Below are 16,395 nucleotides of genomic sequence, written 5' to 3' on the forward strand. Positions count from 1 at the left end.
GACCAGGACAGACCCGCAGATGATCCGTGCACATCATCATTGCCATTGGCCCAACCCAACTCAGCCACAGCAATGATAGGCCGAATGGCGATGGAGTGCCGTTTTCCGACCGTCCGAGGGCCAGGCACGCCCACGCCTTGCCCAACTAGGCAAGTATCCGACTGAGTCGAGACTTACCGCCGACGCTAAACAAGCATCCAGCGTGCACTAAAGCACCTCCCAGAGCCACTGATAGGGGTAGCCAGCCAAGTCATTGACCTGCATCACAACACAGTATGTAGTTTATGTCTGTTGCTGCATCAGATTTCCCGGGGGTTCTTGATACATTTCCGACCGAATAACTCCCCCAGCGCATGCGCTATGGTCATCACATTTGCTTATCACTTTCGGATCCATCGTACGACCAAAAAGCCTCGCACCGGATTCCACTGCAGGATCATGACTCTTCTGACTCCTCTTTTTTATTTTTCCTTCCTGCGGCAACGGAATACTCCGTCGCTCAGTCAGCCTACAACGATCTCCGACTAGATCTGCCCCATTTGGTTTCCAATAGTGTCTACCTAAGTACACCCGTGAATAGCATCCAGTCTACCTATCTAACCGGCCTCGTCGGATCCGGTGCGCCGTGAGCGCGCATCCCACTTCCCCCCTCCCGAGTTCCCCTAGTGTTGCTTTTCGCTTCCCGGGATCCGTTGCCTAAAGAGCACGGAGCAAGTGTGCGTGGTGGTTACCTTCCCATGGATGTCTCGGGGACTATCCTCTCTGTCTTCCTAATCTAGATAGCATTCAGCGTTCAGTCCCCGAGCCCCGCAGAGCATACACACATAATTCTACATTAGTAACTCTACCCTTACCAATCCAGTAAGCGACATGTTAGTCCAACAATCGCCGACCCATACCTAACCCGGTGGTCTGCCCCTCTCCGAAGAGGCAGAAAAAGAGGCTTAAAATTACCTGCTTGCTAACCATCCCGTCACGCACGGGCATCTTCATAACCACTAACATACCTGACTAACTAGTCAGTTGTCTAGTTGATGAACTGACTAGCTGACCGAATTCTCCTCGGTTCGGGCCCTCCCTTCCTCCCTTTCTCCCCTTTTCCGTTAACGGCCAGCCCGCATTCCTCCCGTATATGATGGGGGAAACGGGGAGAAGGGGAGTGGAATTGTCCCCCCTCCCATTGAGTGTTTCATGTCCGCATGCGACGACGTCCACTAAGCACTAATCCGGCCATCTGATAATTTCTCGCCATTGATTGGCGCGGATAATTCTCTGCGCTGGTATGTCAGCCAGACAATTTTAAGGTGATGAGTCAGGTAGGTATAGAGTCGATCATTCGATGTTTGATGGGATTCTGTAACGGCGGAGGAATGTTGAAGCTTAGATCTACTCTACTCATAGCTTCTACTACTGACATGCCCATTCCGGACGTGCATGGCTGGTATGACGTACGCGCGGGCTAATTTCGACTACTGAATAGTACTGAAATTGAAGGATGTGAAGGAGTCCATAGCTATGAGTGGTCTATACGGAATTGGAATAAGCACCGTCTCTTGTAATGGCTAAGGATCGGTTGAGATTGGAATATTCAGGTATTTAATTTCATTATATATTTCTAGGATGACAGGATAGTTGGTTAAATAGACTAAGGAATGTCAGCTGCCAGATACACGTAAGTATATGCCAACGAGACCGGATCATTAATCGACCTCTTAATTTCGATCAATTATATTGTCCAATTCCGCAGATACTTGGTATAACCACTCTTTAATAGTTCATAGATTCCCATAGCAATTGGAGTCCCGTAGAAGCCTACTGATCAGTAGTAGTTAGGAGCTGCCTTGATTGATCATTGGAGAAGAATGATCTACATAGTAACCAATGCTAAACCATATATATTCTAGTTTGCAATATTATCGTAAATGAATCACACAACATAGTTCTATCCAAGCTACTATAGCTCTCCTGGTCGGGCAACAGTGTATTATAATTATTCTGACTTAACAATCTGGGCCATTACGCTCCTTTTGCTGTCCAAAGAGCAACTGCCAACTAGACCAGAATAGCTCAGTTGACAGCGGTTATGGTTGAGTGTTGTAGGTTCAATATGATTATGTTCTGACTACTCTTTAATATATATAACTACTAGACAGGTAAGGCACTGAGTACTATATATATGTACTAAGTACTTCTTCTTATTGTTTCGTTTGTTCGACCGTATCAGAGTAGTAGCTGGTAGCAGTGTATATTCAATGGAAGTACTAATTATACTACATAGATAAAGATGGAAAGTACTCTGTCGTAGCATATAGTGCCGTCTGTTAGAAATTGGATAGAGTCAGTGCATCATCCTTCAAGCTTATTTAGCCTTAAGAAGCCAGCGCACAAGATGTATAGTTAGTAGATTAGATTGATGGTAGCGGACTGATATCGGACTCCAATTCTTTGACGAGACTAACTGATAGTGTGATCTTCTTATATACCTATTATATTAGACGTTGGAGAAAAGTGCCAGTAGTATCAGGTATCACTGTCTACGATAGCTCATCTAGTAAAAGATATACGCTAAAAGTTGGTAAATCAAGACTGTTCTCGAGACATGTCCACAATAATGACGCTATAACTCATCAAATATAAAAATCTGCACATTTTCTCATGCCATATTCTACACTTCCGTCGTCTTGCAACCAGCACAAGATTCCATGGACAAGCATCCTATAAACAATAAGTCCCACAAAAGGCCTAAGCAAGGTCTAACCCCTCTGACTTCTCAAAGATCGTAGTCCAGTAATCTGTTGTCTTGGAACATATGTCATCCCTCCCCTTCCAACTAATACTCTTACCTTCCAGAGCACACGCTGTCCAAAGGATCTCTTTCCAGTATGCTTTCTCCGTCTTTATTCCTCCAAAAGCCTCCACCACATCATCCGGTGCCGTCCATGCCCGCGTATACCTCCCCCGCTCATCAACGACAGGCCCGTTGTCATTGAACACCGTAGCTGGATTGAACTTGGGAAAGTTGACATGGACAAAGAATGGATGTGGGGGTGGTACGGATGCGCCCCGGATGCGCCACTCGCCTTTTTGAGTCAAGGCATAGTCTTCTATCGGATTGTACTGGACCATGGTGGACCCTGCAAAGCCATCGGGCGTTCCTCTACCCACAGCGCGGATGGGCTCACTGACTTGGTAGAAGGGCTCGTTGAGGGCTGTTGCTGCTGCGATGAAGGTCTCCTTGTCTCCTTCGCCGGCGGCGCCTTGCGAAAGAAGAGGGTAATAGTGGCTTGGACCGTAGAAGTTGTAGTATGCTGCGAGCAGGAGTGTCCGCGTATGCGTTCGCTTGGAGAGGAGCAATTCTCCGGATTCGGTGGATTGGCGAATCGTAGCCGGATTTTGCTGTTGTTGATTTTGTTGCTCTTTGTTCTTCCCGGCCGTTTTATCTTGAGTCACAATCTCGTAGTATAGCGGCGACGTTGTCGGCCGCCAGAAATCCGGCCAGGTGACTAGGCCTTTTGAAACAAAGGGTTCAGATCTAAATAACAGCTCCGGGTCCTGAAGAGCGAATGCATCTGCGTCTAGGAAGAGAATCTCCTCGAACGAGGAGAACATCATGGCAAAGACTTTGTATTGGTATTTCTCAATGGAAGACTTGCTGTCGGTAACGGCATCAAGGATCTCAGACAGAACAACACATTGCGCATTGAGGGAGGGAAGAACGACCTGACAGACATAGCCATCGTACTCATCCCAACTGGCGAGGAAAACTTCCATCGGAAGGGTTGAGCCACTCTGGCGAAGCATCCGCAGGGAGATAACGAGGACGGGAAGGTAAGAGCCGCCAGCTGTCGAGACGAGGCCGCGAGTGTGCGCTTGGTAGTGTAGTTTTGGTGGGGTTTGCTTAACCATATCGAGGAATTTGCTGTGCGCGATTCTCATCGCGGAGACATCTTCTTTGGAAAGGCGAGATAAGTCAGGCAGCGGATCTGTGTTTTTTGGGTCGAAGCCCACAGACTCGGCATTTCTGATTCTCGTAGGGGAGTTGGAATAGGGTTCTGAGGCTACCAGCATGGGATGAAACTTAGCCCAGAACTGTTCGTGGCTGGTAGACGTCGTGGTGTTCTGCGACCGACAGGATGCGAGCGTCCAAATGAAGATGGTTACCAGCCCAAAGGTGATTAACATGCTCCGTCGCCGGAGTTGGGCTCGGAACGCGGCCATATCTTTGGGTCACTAATTATCTCTATAAGTCATGTCTCGGCTGCAAAACAATATGTGGGAGAGTCTCGCGTTGTGAGATGGTAGGTGGTACGGCACAGTGTTGATGATAAAGCTGTGTCGCAGTGCGGAGGTGAATTCGGCCAGCCCAGTTACCAGCGGCTGAGCTATGCCCATAATAAGTAAAAGCGGCAGCTCGAGGATCCTGGCGCTAAATATATTTGATGATTGGGTGGTAAAGGATACATATTAGCTGCGTGGCACTAACGCTCCAAGTTCCGCACCCTAAACCAACCGGCGCTTAACGCAACGGACCGTCGCAGAACGGACTCCAAATTGGACCGGACAGCGTAGCAAGAAGAGCGTATCACATTCATTTGACACGGCAAAGATCGTCCTAAACATGAAGCTAAAGTGATTTCTATCCACAAGAGTAATTTAAAGGACCCACGGCGTGTAGAGAACGGCAGCGACTGGCCGTGCGGTTGAGCCAGCAATCCCTCTCCTGGGTGTGCAAGGCTGATTTTCATATGAAGTCCACGTCACGCAGGCCAGGGATTATTACTCAAGCTCGAGCGTCTGATTCGCTGATGAGAATAACCACTTTAAAGTCTGCATTAGTCCAGCACCGGCCTATACACGGCGCCAGGCTCGATAGCGATGGTTCGAAGTAGTGTCCGACTCCGCCCGCACGGGGGTTGATCTTCTGGTCTTATGAGCAGAGTACCCTCCCGCTTTCCCTTCCCCTGCTCACTGAGCCCTAATCCAGCGTCTGACCCGATCAAACTCCCGCTGTGGGCTTTCACAATGTCCACCTATGGCTATGAGAATTGTGTCTCTGGGACATTCTACGGTTTCACGAAAACCGAATTTAACCCTGGAGACACGCTCAACCTGCAGTGGGGAGCGATCGACGACGGGGAAACTCCGCTCAACATCACCCTAGGGCGGGCTGGAGGATACATTGTTGATCCGATCATTGGTGTGTAGCTCGGGATTTGCAAGTCCAGTTAACAGAAACTGACCCCTGCAATCATTTAGTTGGCGCCCAATTCACCGAGACGAGTGCCCTCTATCAACTTGTCGTCAATGAGACTGCGAACTGTACACTGGAAGAATACAGCTGGGCGATTCCGACAGACTTCAACACGACCAATCCAGAGTATCAAATCGGGATTTTCAACGCATCTGTCCTTCTTGGTGCGGATGGGAATGCTTTGTTCGGCTGGCAAGCCTGGAGCCCAGACTTCTATGTCCGTCCTGCGAGTACTACTTCGACGGCAGATTCAACCAGCACGGCAACAAGCACAGCAACAGGTACTGAAACAAGCACGGCAAGTGAAACGTCGACCACGTCCTTGTCATCTGCTTCCACCTCCGCATCAGCTTCGTCTTCTTCGGAAACCCAGAGTCAAAAATCGAATATAAACACTGTTGGCATCGGCGTTGGAGTCGGAGTCGGAGTCGCAGCTCTAGCAGGCATCCTCCTAGGCGCATACTATCTCTCGCGGCGACGTAGAAAGGCTCAGATCCCACCACAGAGTTTCGGCCCTGTCCAACAACGTCCTCCAGTGGAGCTACCAGCCACGGAGAAGCGGCCTCCTGCGTATGAGCTGCAAGGGTGACCCAGGCATCAGCTGGGATACGGTCGAGAGATTAATGTTGGAACGAGATGGTAGTCGTGACTGTGAGTCTGACCACTAGATGACATAACTATATGTAAGCTGGAAGGACACATTGAAGGGAGTCTGTAAAGTATATATGATACCCAGTCATTTTGTTTGCCTAATATTCGAGGGATGTACTAAGTAGTTGCTGGAGTCAGTGGAAGAGGAGGGGTGGTAGGGACGGAAGAGGCAGGAGCCCAGGCCCGTGCTTGGCGAGATAGGATGAGATGGCAGAAACTGTCTTCAAGATACCATTACATATATAGTGTAATATAGAAACGCTGTATGTACTCTTTCCTTTCTAACTGATATGACGCGCTTTACAATGTGATGACAACTGATATGACCATATCTTCTTTGATGACTCTACCTGGCAAATACTCTCCGAAGTGATCCCCGATAATTCACTGACTCCATTTATCTCCTCCTGCCATAGAATTCAGATACTCAAGAGCGCCCCCAGTACCTGGCAGAACACAAATACTAACCACATCCAACACTCACAAATCCCCCCAAATAATCATATCAGCAATCGTCCACCAGAAAACGCCCCCGAATCCATTCAACCAACCAATTAACACAATAATCTATCAATCAAACCACCCACCACCAACGAGCACTTCAGTAAATTCTCCCCCTCGCCTCATACAAAAACCCCCCGAAAACATCCGGATCCATACTGGCCCTTAACCACACCCAATCCTCCTCATTATCCCTCAAATACCTCAAATCATCATCACTCGCGCCCCCACTACTACTAGCCCACACTACCTTGGACAAAAGCATCTCTCGCTCGCGATCACGATTATTCAAGTCCCTCCACTGTGTCGGCGTAAACGGATACACGTATTTGAGATTATTCATGATCCAGGGTTCGTAGGAGAGGATGGGTAATGGAGTTCTTATACATTTATGATCAGCATTGGTCCACAAATATAACAGAGAGTCTACTTATAATAGGGTATGTGTCTTACAAATTCTCCCCGGTCCAGCTATAATACACCACCGGTACATCCTCATCCTCCTCCTTGCTTGCAGTATGGCCATAATCAACGAGAAACAGGCAGCGCGTCGACTCCGTAGGGTACCGCTCTGTGCTGAAGGCGTAGCGGCGGTACTTGGTGGGAGTGGATCTGGTGTGCCAGTGCAGTTGGCAGATGTGGTTGATGAGGTAGGAGTTGCGGTCTTCGTTGGTGTCTCCGGGGAGGAGGTGGATGCGGGTGTCGACGAGGATGCGGATGGGAGGGGCGTAGAGGGATTTTTTGGGGTAGGGGGTGGAATATTCCATTGTAGAATATATGTCTTGGGAATGGGGATGGGGAGAAGTAACTATATGGGGTTGGTTAATTGTGTGATGGTGAGGATGAGGGTTGTATAGCATAGAGAAGTAGAGGTAGTAGGGTAAGTAGGGATGATACTTTATCTTGGTTAAATAGTAGTACATGGCTCTTTGTTGAATGTATGGTATATTCCTAGCTTGAGATATTGGAGTAATGGGAAAGTCCAGAGTATTTGGATAGTGAATTGCCATGTTACCTTGAACTATTCATGGGTGGACTATAGATTCCCTAGTATGTAGGTATCACCAACCAACGGCAAACTCCTATCTAAGTGAAAAGCGTCCGCATACATTGTTAAAAATTCTTATACTTTCCTCTCCAAATAATGGATAGTATTGGCTTAAGACAGCCGAAGAAGCCGGCCATTGATTATTGAATGCACACTTCCCTATCTACCTGAATATTGAATAGTAAAGACTATACTTACAAACCAGCACGCCTTATTACAGCAAGTCAGTCACTTAGACATAACTACTAGTTAACCAACCACTAGTAAGTCATGAGGATCAATTAACTAATCATGCAGCTTATGAACCACGTCCACTGCATTATTATTCCAACCTATGCACTCCCTCCGGGGTACTAAATCCGATATACCCGGGGAAATTTGGGGTTCCACTCAGGGGGAACTGGAGCGCCCCTCATCTTCGCTTCCGGGTGCTCCGGAGCTGTCAAGCTTAGTCTACTTCTTTCTAACAATGCTCTTTCTTTCTTTTCATCTACTCCACTGCTCGACTTCAATAATGTAAAACGTTGCGCGTTTGTCCACGTTCATAATCTATTTGCTTTCCATGCATATATACATCCGGTATACACACTGATGAGAAAATAAGAGAGAAGGAGTGACTAGAACTTATCCGGGGTATCCACTCTAAACGCCTGAACGCTCACAAATCAAAGGAGTGAAGACACTCATACAACCACAGACACAAAGAATAGCTTTTTGTTTTTCTTTTATCATCGTTCACTTCAAGTGCCCCTTTCGGATGGCTCCAAATCCCTTCGTAAACAACTCATGAACCTCGACTGACCGGCGCGGTGTTTTGGGTACCTCTTCGCCCTCTTCCGGAGAAGTGCTGGTCCCATATCCGCCCAGCTCGACGTCTTCCATCTCAACAGGGCCAGAGCCTGTCTTGGTGCCAGCCACCATCACTCGGGGCCGAGAAAGAAGTTCCCGAACTTGTTGCTCACGCGCTTCCATCTCTTCCTCGCGGGCCAGCTCAAAGCTGGGTTTTTTCTTACCGTGATCCCAGCCTTGTTGCAGCTCAGATGCTGCGGCTTCCTCGAACCGTTTCCGAATATCCAAGTCCTGCTCATATTCCTGGAAGACGTCCACGTCCGTGGGGAAGAAGAGCGCCCGGACGGAACTCACGGTCATTTCGAACACGATCACTGCGATGACGGTGACGAGCAAAGCTGCCCAAAAAGCGAGGTCGTGACCCGATGCATAGACAAAGTTGCCCAGGACATGGTAGATTCCATCACCAGAGCTGGGGTTGTACCGGCGGTCGAGGATCAAGTTCCAACAGAACCACCCACCCACAGAAATCACCCACACAATCAAACACAGATACGTCTTGTTGTGCACCTCGAGGGCCTGTAGCTTGGTGTTGATGACGATGACACATGCTGTGAACGAGAGCAGACCGGCTGAAAAGATGTCGCTGCCCGTGTGCGTGAACATGACGTTTTCGAACAGCCCAAACATGCAGAAGTAAATCATCATCGCTTCACACGCAGCCATGAACGTCCAGCCCAGATACAGCCGAATGTTAAACCCGCCGTTGCGCTGGCCTTTGGTATACAATTCCGGGACAGCTAGGAGGGTAGAGGCAGAGAGGTCTTTGGTGAAGATGCCGAGGAAGATAACAGCCAAAGACGTGAAAAGAGTGTTGAACATACTCAAACTCCACGACTCATAAATACTAGTGCCAGTGTACCCGTTCCAACGCTGGTACAGAGCCTGCGTTAGGTAGAACAGCATTTCCTTCCAGAAGGTCCCGAGCGTGTACTTGCACGCCCGGATATAGTTCCACCGGCCGTGGACAAGGAGCAACTTCAGTAAGAACCTGAACTGGGCAATTGAATAGTCCGAGATTCGGGCCGCCTGCAATCCTTCCTTACCAGTGATGCCGATGCCAACGTGAGCTTCCTGAATCATGGCAATATCGTTCGCACCATCACCAATCGCCAGTGTCACGCTACCCTTGACTTGTTGACGGATCGACTTGACCAGGAATGCTTTCTGCTTAGGACTGGCACGGCAGCAGATAACTGAGTCAACTAACACGGCCAGCCTGAAGAATTGTGCCGCCAGTATTTGGTCTGATTCAATTATCGATAGTGTCTGCCCATCAACTACAACAACTGAATGAGCGACGCTGCCCTTGGTGATGTCGGCTGTCAACTTGACAATCGACTGCTCGACGTCTCCAGTCTCATGATCCAGAATGACAAGGGTTGAGTAGTCCTTCACCAAACGGCAGGAGTGACCAATGTTAATGGCGGTCTCTCGCTTGTCGCCAGTCAACATCCACATCTTGATGTTTGCACGTCGCAGCTTATCGATCGCCTCGGGAACACCCTTTTGCAGCTTGTCTTCGATGGCCGTTGCGCCAGTCAACTCTAGCTGTTGCTCAATCTGCTCACCGACCTGTTCGATCTTCTCCTGTCTATCGACAAGGCTAGTGGAGGCCTCGTGATAGGCGGCCTTCCAGTTGTTGTAGGTGGCTTCGTCAAGGAAGCGGTGTCCATATAGGAGCGTACGTAACCCCTCCGTTGCAAAGTCGTTAAGATGCTGGAAGCAGCGCTCGAAGACGGCAGCTTCGTTTACAACCAAGGCCTCCTCCACAAGTTCTTCCTCCTCGGTTTCATGGATCGAGCTGCCAGAGTCCGACCATGTGCTTGAAGCGCGTCCCAGTTGGGCTGAGGGGCGAGGACTGTAATATTCAGGATCGTCCCCTCGTGTCAATATACCTCCATCCGTCTCTCGGTCGCGCAGCCAAACGTCGATGCTTTCTCTTAGAGCCGATACGTGATCACCGGTAATACTTGATCGCCGACGAGCCATGCTAGGCCGGCCAAAGCTGGTCCGAAGCCCGCTATCCTTACGACTGTGATACTCGCTATTGCGCCGCACTACCTGGGCAGCCTCAGCGGCCTTGCGTTTGCTGGCGCGCCTCTCAATCTCCACAGCCTTCTCCTGCGCGAGCTCGGCACGTTTTAGCAGGCGCATCAGAATGCTATCAGCGCCCTTGCAGAAGACGCAAATGCGTTGATCAGGCATCCGCACCACAACCGACATCCGTTTACGAGCGCTGGAGAATTCGATGACATCCATGATCTGATAGACCTCATCACAAGGCTTGTCGTCCGATCCGTTGGGATAGGTCCGGATGGTAAGCGTGTTCGGCTGCCGGTCGCGAACGAGGTACCCAAGCTCCTGAGCAGCCATAACCAAGGCCAACTCATCGGGTGATGCTGCCTGGAACGAGACATTACCATGTTCGTCGTCTTCTGGGATACAAGTGTGACACAACGCCATCGCCAGGATGAACATTTTGGCCTTGCGAGCGAAGACGGTGTAAGGCTTGCGCTGGATGTACTTGATCATATCGGTCGTACGGTTGTTGCGCATAGAGACGCCACGTCCGTCCAGGCCGTTTGTCATGGACATTGAGGTTCGGGGAGGCTCTCTGCGCGCTTCCGAGACGTTCGACTTGCGGCTGAGCGCCTTCTTTCCTTTTGCGCTGCGTTTCTTGTGGATCAACTTCGTATGATCACCGGCCTTGGCCGCCTCTTCGACAAGATCAAAGTCATGGTACCATGCAGTGCCAGCGACACTCATCTTGCGGAAGCGCATCGAATTGTTGGTCAAAGTACCTGTCTTGTCCGAAAACACATAGCTAACTTGGCCTAGCTCCTCGTTGATGGTGGAAGTGCGAGCTTCGATCGGAGTGTCAGTCTCAGGGTCATACATGTCGATGTCGGAGTTCAGTAGGAGCATCTGGGCGACCTTGACGATTTCCATACTCACATATAGTGAGATAGGAATCATCGTATTGAACATGATCAAAAAGGAGGTGAAGATAGGCCCAATGGCTACACTCGCCTGGGTGAGATACCATGCCTTGGGCTCGACTTGCTGATGGAACCAAAACTTATAAGCGAGAGTGCATCCTACCGCCAAGCTGACGACAAGGAGCACGATCAACATAACAACCCGGTTGACCTTGGCCTGGAGAGAGGGTGACTTGATGCGAGGGTTCTTGTTTGCGTTCATCCGAATCTTACACTCCTCGCCGGTATAGATGACCATGCCATAAGCACATTCGGTATTGCGCAGGATACTACCGCGGTACACGATCTCATTGTTGGTCAACGGAAGTTTCTCTTCCGCGGCAATGGTCACATTCCCGTCAAACTTGTAAAGGTCCATGTTGGGGTCCTCCACGGCAAAATGCAGAGCGCTGCTACAGATTCCCTCAACTGTCCCACAGACTTTTGCGATAGGCTGAGCAGGCTGTTTGTTTTTTAGATTGGTCTCACCGTCCAGAGCCATGGTTTCGATATAAGCGACACCATTTGGTCCGTCTGCATGGAGCAGGACCATATCTGCCGGTACAGGCTGATCACGCTCCATTCGGATGACGTCTCCAACTTTGATATCCCTCCACTTCACTGGGACCCAGTCCTGAGACTCGCTTGAAATAGACACGCTGTCGCTAGCGCACATCTGAGGGGGAATACCGGCACCAGGACGAAGGACAAACGCATATCGGTTATTTTCCTCCTTGTCTAGACGATAACGACGCCAATCGTCGAATCCTTCTTTGCCCATTGAAATTGCCACAAAGATCAACAGCGGGACAAGGGTGGTGAATGAACCAGTCGTACTCAGGCCAGGAATCATCTGTAAGATTGCAACAATAAGGAAGTAAAAGTTGGCCAGCTTCGTAAACTGCGCGAACAGCTGGCGGGGAAAGAAACTCCAGAAGCTGTAACGACTAGAGCGGATGGAGTTTCCGACATACGGGTTTCCGGTCCTCTCATCGATGAGAGCTTCGGTGCGGGTCGCGTCAAGGTCAATGTGCCGACCGTCTTTGCTGGGAGGGATGTCTTTGATACGAAGGATGGTTTTACGTGCGGTCTCGAGCATATCCTCCAGACGAAGCATCAGCGTGGCAACGACAGCCTTCCGCTTGAGCCATTTCTCATAGGACACACTTGTGGAGAGGTGCCTGCTGTTTTTGAGGTTATCCGAAGACTCCGAGTAATATGTCGTCGACAAATCCAAATTTGGATCCGATGCGGACTTTTGCGTTACTAGAACGTCTTGCTTCTCGTCTTCGGTGGACTGACGCGGTACCTCCTCCGATTTCCGCTCGGAAACATCAGCAGAAGCTCCTTCCTGTGGGCTAACCGCCTGAGCTGGACCCAGCTCAATCGCACCCGGAGATGTAACAGCCGACTCGATATTCTTTGCGAAGATCGTCCGTCGCAGCGAATACCCACGATGACGCGACCTCGACCGACCACCGGATTCCGGACTCTGCGGGGAGGGAGGGGACAATGTCGAATTGGGCGACAAAGGCGAGGTTGCGCTATGGCCTGGGGACCTGCCCGACGAAGGCACCTGCAATTGAGCGATATTCGTATTGATTGTTAACCCCCTCGATCCAGGCCGTCGGTCAGTGTCAGGACCTCGCACTTCCTCCGGGGACGGACGCTCCAAGTCGGTCGAAAATCGGACATGATGTTGCGACGATCTTCGGCCAGCATCCGAGACGGTTCGAGATGGAGAAAGAGACGGTCGGCTGGGCACAGCACCACCTCGAGCACGGTTTATATCCAAGGATTGACTCCGTGGCAGCGGTGGTACTGGAGTCGGGCTGCCATTTCCTCTGGTTGTATGCTGTTCCGCCGACGTGGTTTCCTGCGGACCGTGATTGGACTCGGGTACATCATCATGTTGGGACATGGCGGGATTGCAAATGTCCACAGTGATGTGGGTGCCACAATATCCGTCTCCTTGCGTTCCTTATCAATTCACTTCGGATCTCGAGGCAGAAGGTAAATAATCAAATGGCGTATCGGTCGTAGTCGTATCTTGCGTATGACGAAAGGCCTGACTCATTCTTTGTGTCCGGAAAAAACAGTCAGAGACAGCGGACTCGTTTATGCCAGCACATGTGAGCACCCCCGAAAGCGACTAGCGATGGAACTGTACAAGCGACTCGCGCAGAGATAGACTGAAACAGGGGAAAGTTCGTCGCAGCGATAGGGGAGGTGAACCGGGGCGAGAGCCAAGACGACGATGGCCGATGGGTAGAAGTGAAACAGGCGGAAACGACTGTGGGGAGGCGAGTTCCACTGTGAGTTAGGAACAAGACTGTATAAAGCGTGGAGAGGGAGACGGGGGGGGTAAAGAGGGGGAGGGAAAAGGCCACGCGGAGAGAAGAGAAGAGACAAGGATACGGGAAGAAGTCAAGAGGAACAACCTCTTTTTCCGCAGGCGGCGAGAGATAAAGAGAGAGAAAGAGAGACCAACCAAGTAAGTTCAGCTTCCCTGAATCTGTTTTGTTCAGCTGGAGCGAATACGAAATGAGGCAGCCGGAAGCGGTAAGACGGCCGAAAGAACAATAGAGCCGCCGCCACTTGACTGCAGCCGGATTTTAATTTTATTTAAAGACAGCCAGCCTAGCCCGTCTGCTTTTTTCCCACTGATGGATGCAAGCAGGGAAAAGGAATGACTGCAAATGCAAAGAGTAGAGAGCAGAGGAGAGAAGAGTTGGAAGAAAAAGAAGGGTAAGCTTCTTTTGGAACCGGACTAACTCCAAGTGGGAGGAGAGGAACAAGAACCAGAACCAGAAGAAAAAGGCCGTCGAGAAGGCGAGCCAGAAGGCAAAAAGGGAGTCTCGAAAGGAAGGCCTGAACCCAAAACTGGAACCTGATGGGGAATTTGCGGAGGCACCTTAATTGGCGGCGGGCCACTCATCGGTCGCCGTCGGCTTTGAACGTGGCTTGGGGGCCACGCAAACCATCTCGTTCGGTTTGACTTTTTGGCTGCACTGCCCCTCGTCAGTTTCCAGGGTTCAACTCCGACTGAAGTAACGTTGCGATCGGATCTGTACAATATGTCCTTGTCGAACAGTATATGATTGTAGCACTACTACTGTAGTAATACGCGTCTCCATGACAGATGCACTGCACTGTCTGTGTCCTCGGAATGACCTCTCAGTGGCGGAATAACCCCTGTCAATAAGTACTACTTAACTAACCCCCCCGCTATTGACAGGACTTTGATCTGATTGCTTTCCCTACTTATCACGCCACCGGTACTAACTCCAGTGTACGTAAGTGTGTGGTGGGTTCAAACGTCCAAGCAGTCAGATTTGCCACAGTTACAATCCTTAACCATTCGACATTCAGTCAACCATGGATAAGCACTTACTTTTGACAGGGTCCCGGTCTGCCATTACTGACCGCCTGCCACTCACAGCTTACCTTATTGCCTGGCACTTTCTTTTGACTTTCTTATTCTTCGTAGCCCATCTATTCTTATCCATCTACTCCGTATCTCTCACCACTTGTATTTATTTGGCTGCCTGCCAGGCTACAGTTATTGTTTACTATCAAGTGGTCTACAGTTCACTAACTACTACTGGTTACTCGGGGATTAGTGCGGGTATAAGGCTATATCAATCATTGCAGAACAAGGAAGTTATGAACTGACAATTTACTGCTAGTATCATGCTCTAGTAGAAGCTTGAATAGCCGAATCGCATCCCGACGTGGGAAGACTGGTTTTCGATCAACAGTAATAAATAGTACGCAATAATTACTATTACACAGTCATTATCAGACTCATGCTCCCGCCTTACTCGCTTCCTCTCCCAACCTGCTAATCGTCATCTTCCCCCCCCAAGCAAATTCAATGTCTTGATCTGATACTCCAAAGTAGAAAACAGCCAGCTCCGCAGCTCTGCCGCAATCACGCTGTCATTGCCATAGTCTTTGAGCAACCTTCCCGCTTCCACTCATCCAGAGAAATATATAATAACCTCGCTACCTTCGAGCGAATTCCACCTCCACTGTCCCGTCCGCCTCGGATTTGGACTATGAGTCATATCAGTAATTGTTATAGTTACAGTCCATGGATTTAAATCTAGCAAATCATCATCCTATGAACAGAGAATAACATGGTATTAAAGTACTTACTAGCACTTATAAGCTTTATTCTAATATAAGCTACATCAATAGCCCTTTTTGTATTCTATAATACCAGTATCATAGCTTTTGTTAGTATTATAATTATACCGGTTACTACTCAGCTTCTTCACAAGTGGCTTTGTATAACATCAATATCGAAACATGTCATATGATTATTGCAAGGGCTATAAGGATATTACTCCTTACATCTATCTACCTTGCAGGAGAGACTTTGCAGGATCTTCTTTTTGGTAATGCAATTCAATCATAATTCATGCATAATCAAGCACATTCCGCAACAAGATAGGACCCCGCCATATATCTTCTCGAATATAGTTCTTGGTTGTTTCCCACTACAGTTTGTGGTGCTCTAGTATCTTCACCTTTGCTTGCATCTTTGCAATACTTGATCTGCCAGCCAATACTATGGCTATACTAGCAGAATGCACAGTTCTAGTTGTAGGCGATGGTCCAAGGAGGTCATATGCTGCTTCCGTGCTTGCCGGAGAAGGTATTGATACCGTTTTGTTAGAAGTTGATGTTTTCCCAAGGTCAATTCATTTCCTGCTTTATGCCATCTTGCTTGGTTCAAAGGCGTATCTTCTCACTGGCTTGTCATAGATACCACGCTGGAGAGAGTATGCTGGCATTGTTGAAAAACTTCATGGAATTCATTGGTGCCTTGCCGGGATTCGAAGCCTATGGATCAAGGCGAAGTTGAGAATATGAGGCGAATTACTATGGACTCCAATGAGACAACCACTCTCGACAGCTTCGGGGCTGATGTCATTGATGGAACGGCTGCAAACATCTGGAAATTGTTGACGAGCATTTTTCACCTTGAGCGCAATTGACAGTGCACGTCACCTTTGGTGGAAGTTGCGAATGCAGTCCCTAATTTTGAAAGTACATTTTAGGACAGCACTACTTATATTTAGACAGAGCGCTTTCATCAAAATCAA

General features: G+C 49.2%; 4 protein-coding genes across 4 annotated transcripts; 1 reads left to right on the plus strand and 3 right to left on the minus strand.

Moving 5' to 3' along the window:
• Positions 1–2,510: 2,510 nt before the first annotated feature.
• Positions 2,511–4,384, minus strand: BDQ94DRAFT_151623 (alpha-mannosyltransferase). Its single transcript, XM_026767785.1, has one exon. It carries the CDS (start codon positions 4,216–4,218, stop codon positions 2,743–2,745), a length of 1,476 nt encoding a protein of 491 aa, XP_026621838.1. The 5' UTR covers positions 4,219–4,384; the 3' UTR covers positions 2,511–2,742.
• Positions 4,385–5,022: 638 nt separating this feature from the next.
• BDQ94DRAFT_174482 (uncharacterized protein) lies at positions 5,023–5,840 on the plus strand (the record flags this gene model as incomplete). Its single annotated transcript, XM_026772357.1, has 2 exons — positions 5,023–5,197; positions 5,257–5,840. The coding sequence occupies 2 exons, from the start codon at positions 5,023–5,025 to the stop codon at positions 5,838–5,840; spliced, it is 759 nt and encodes a 252-aa protein (XP_026621839.1).
• A 663-nt stretch (positions 5,841–6,503) lies between these two features.
• BDQ94DRAFT_174483 (uncharacterized protein) lies at positions 6,504–7,170 on the minus strand (the record flags this gene model as incomplete). Its single annotated transcript, XM_026772358.1, has 2 exons — positions 6,504–6,783; positions 6,857–7,170. 2 exons carry the CDS (start codon positions 7,168–7,170, stop codon positions 6,504–6,506), a joined length of 594 nt encoding a protein of 197 aa, XP_026621840.1.
• Positions 7,171–8,186: 1,016 nt separating this feature from the next.
• On the minus strand, positions 8,187–13,202 carry BDQ94DRAFT_162590 (aminophospholipid-translocating P4-type ATPase DNF3; the record flags this gene model as incomplete). The annotated part of the gene is made up of 1 exon (XM_026769581.1): positions 8,187–13,202. The coding sequence occupies one exon, from the start codon at positions 13,200–13,202 to the stop codon at positions 8,187–8,189; it is 5,016 nt and encodes a 1,671-aa protein (XP_026621841.1).
• Between the last annotated feature and the right edge of the window lie 3,193 nt (positions 13,203–16,395).

The sequence above is a fragment of the Aspergillus welwitschiae genome (genome assembly GCF_003344945.1).
Source record: "Aspergillus welwitschiae strain CBS 139.54b unplaced genomic scaffold BDQ94scaffold_42, whole genome shotgun sequence".
Lineage (NCBI taxonomy): Eukaryota > Fungi > Ascomycota > Eurotiomycetes > Eurotiales > Aspergillaceae > Aspergillus > Aspergillus welwitschiae.

Excerpts from the sequence above, each read along its gene's own strand:
- BDQ94DRAFT_151623 (XM_026767785.1), bottom strand. The coding sequence starts at position 4,218 with ATGGCCGCGTTCCGAGCCCAACTCCGGCGACGGAGCATGTTAATCACC.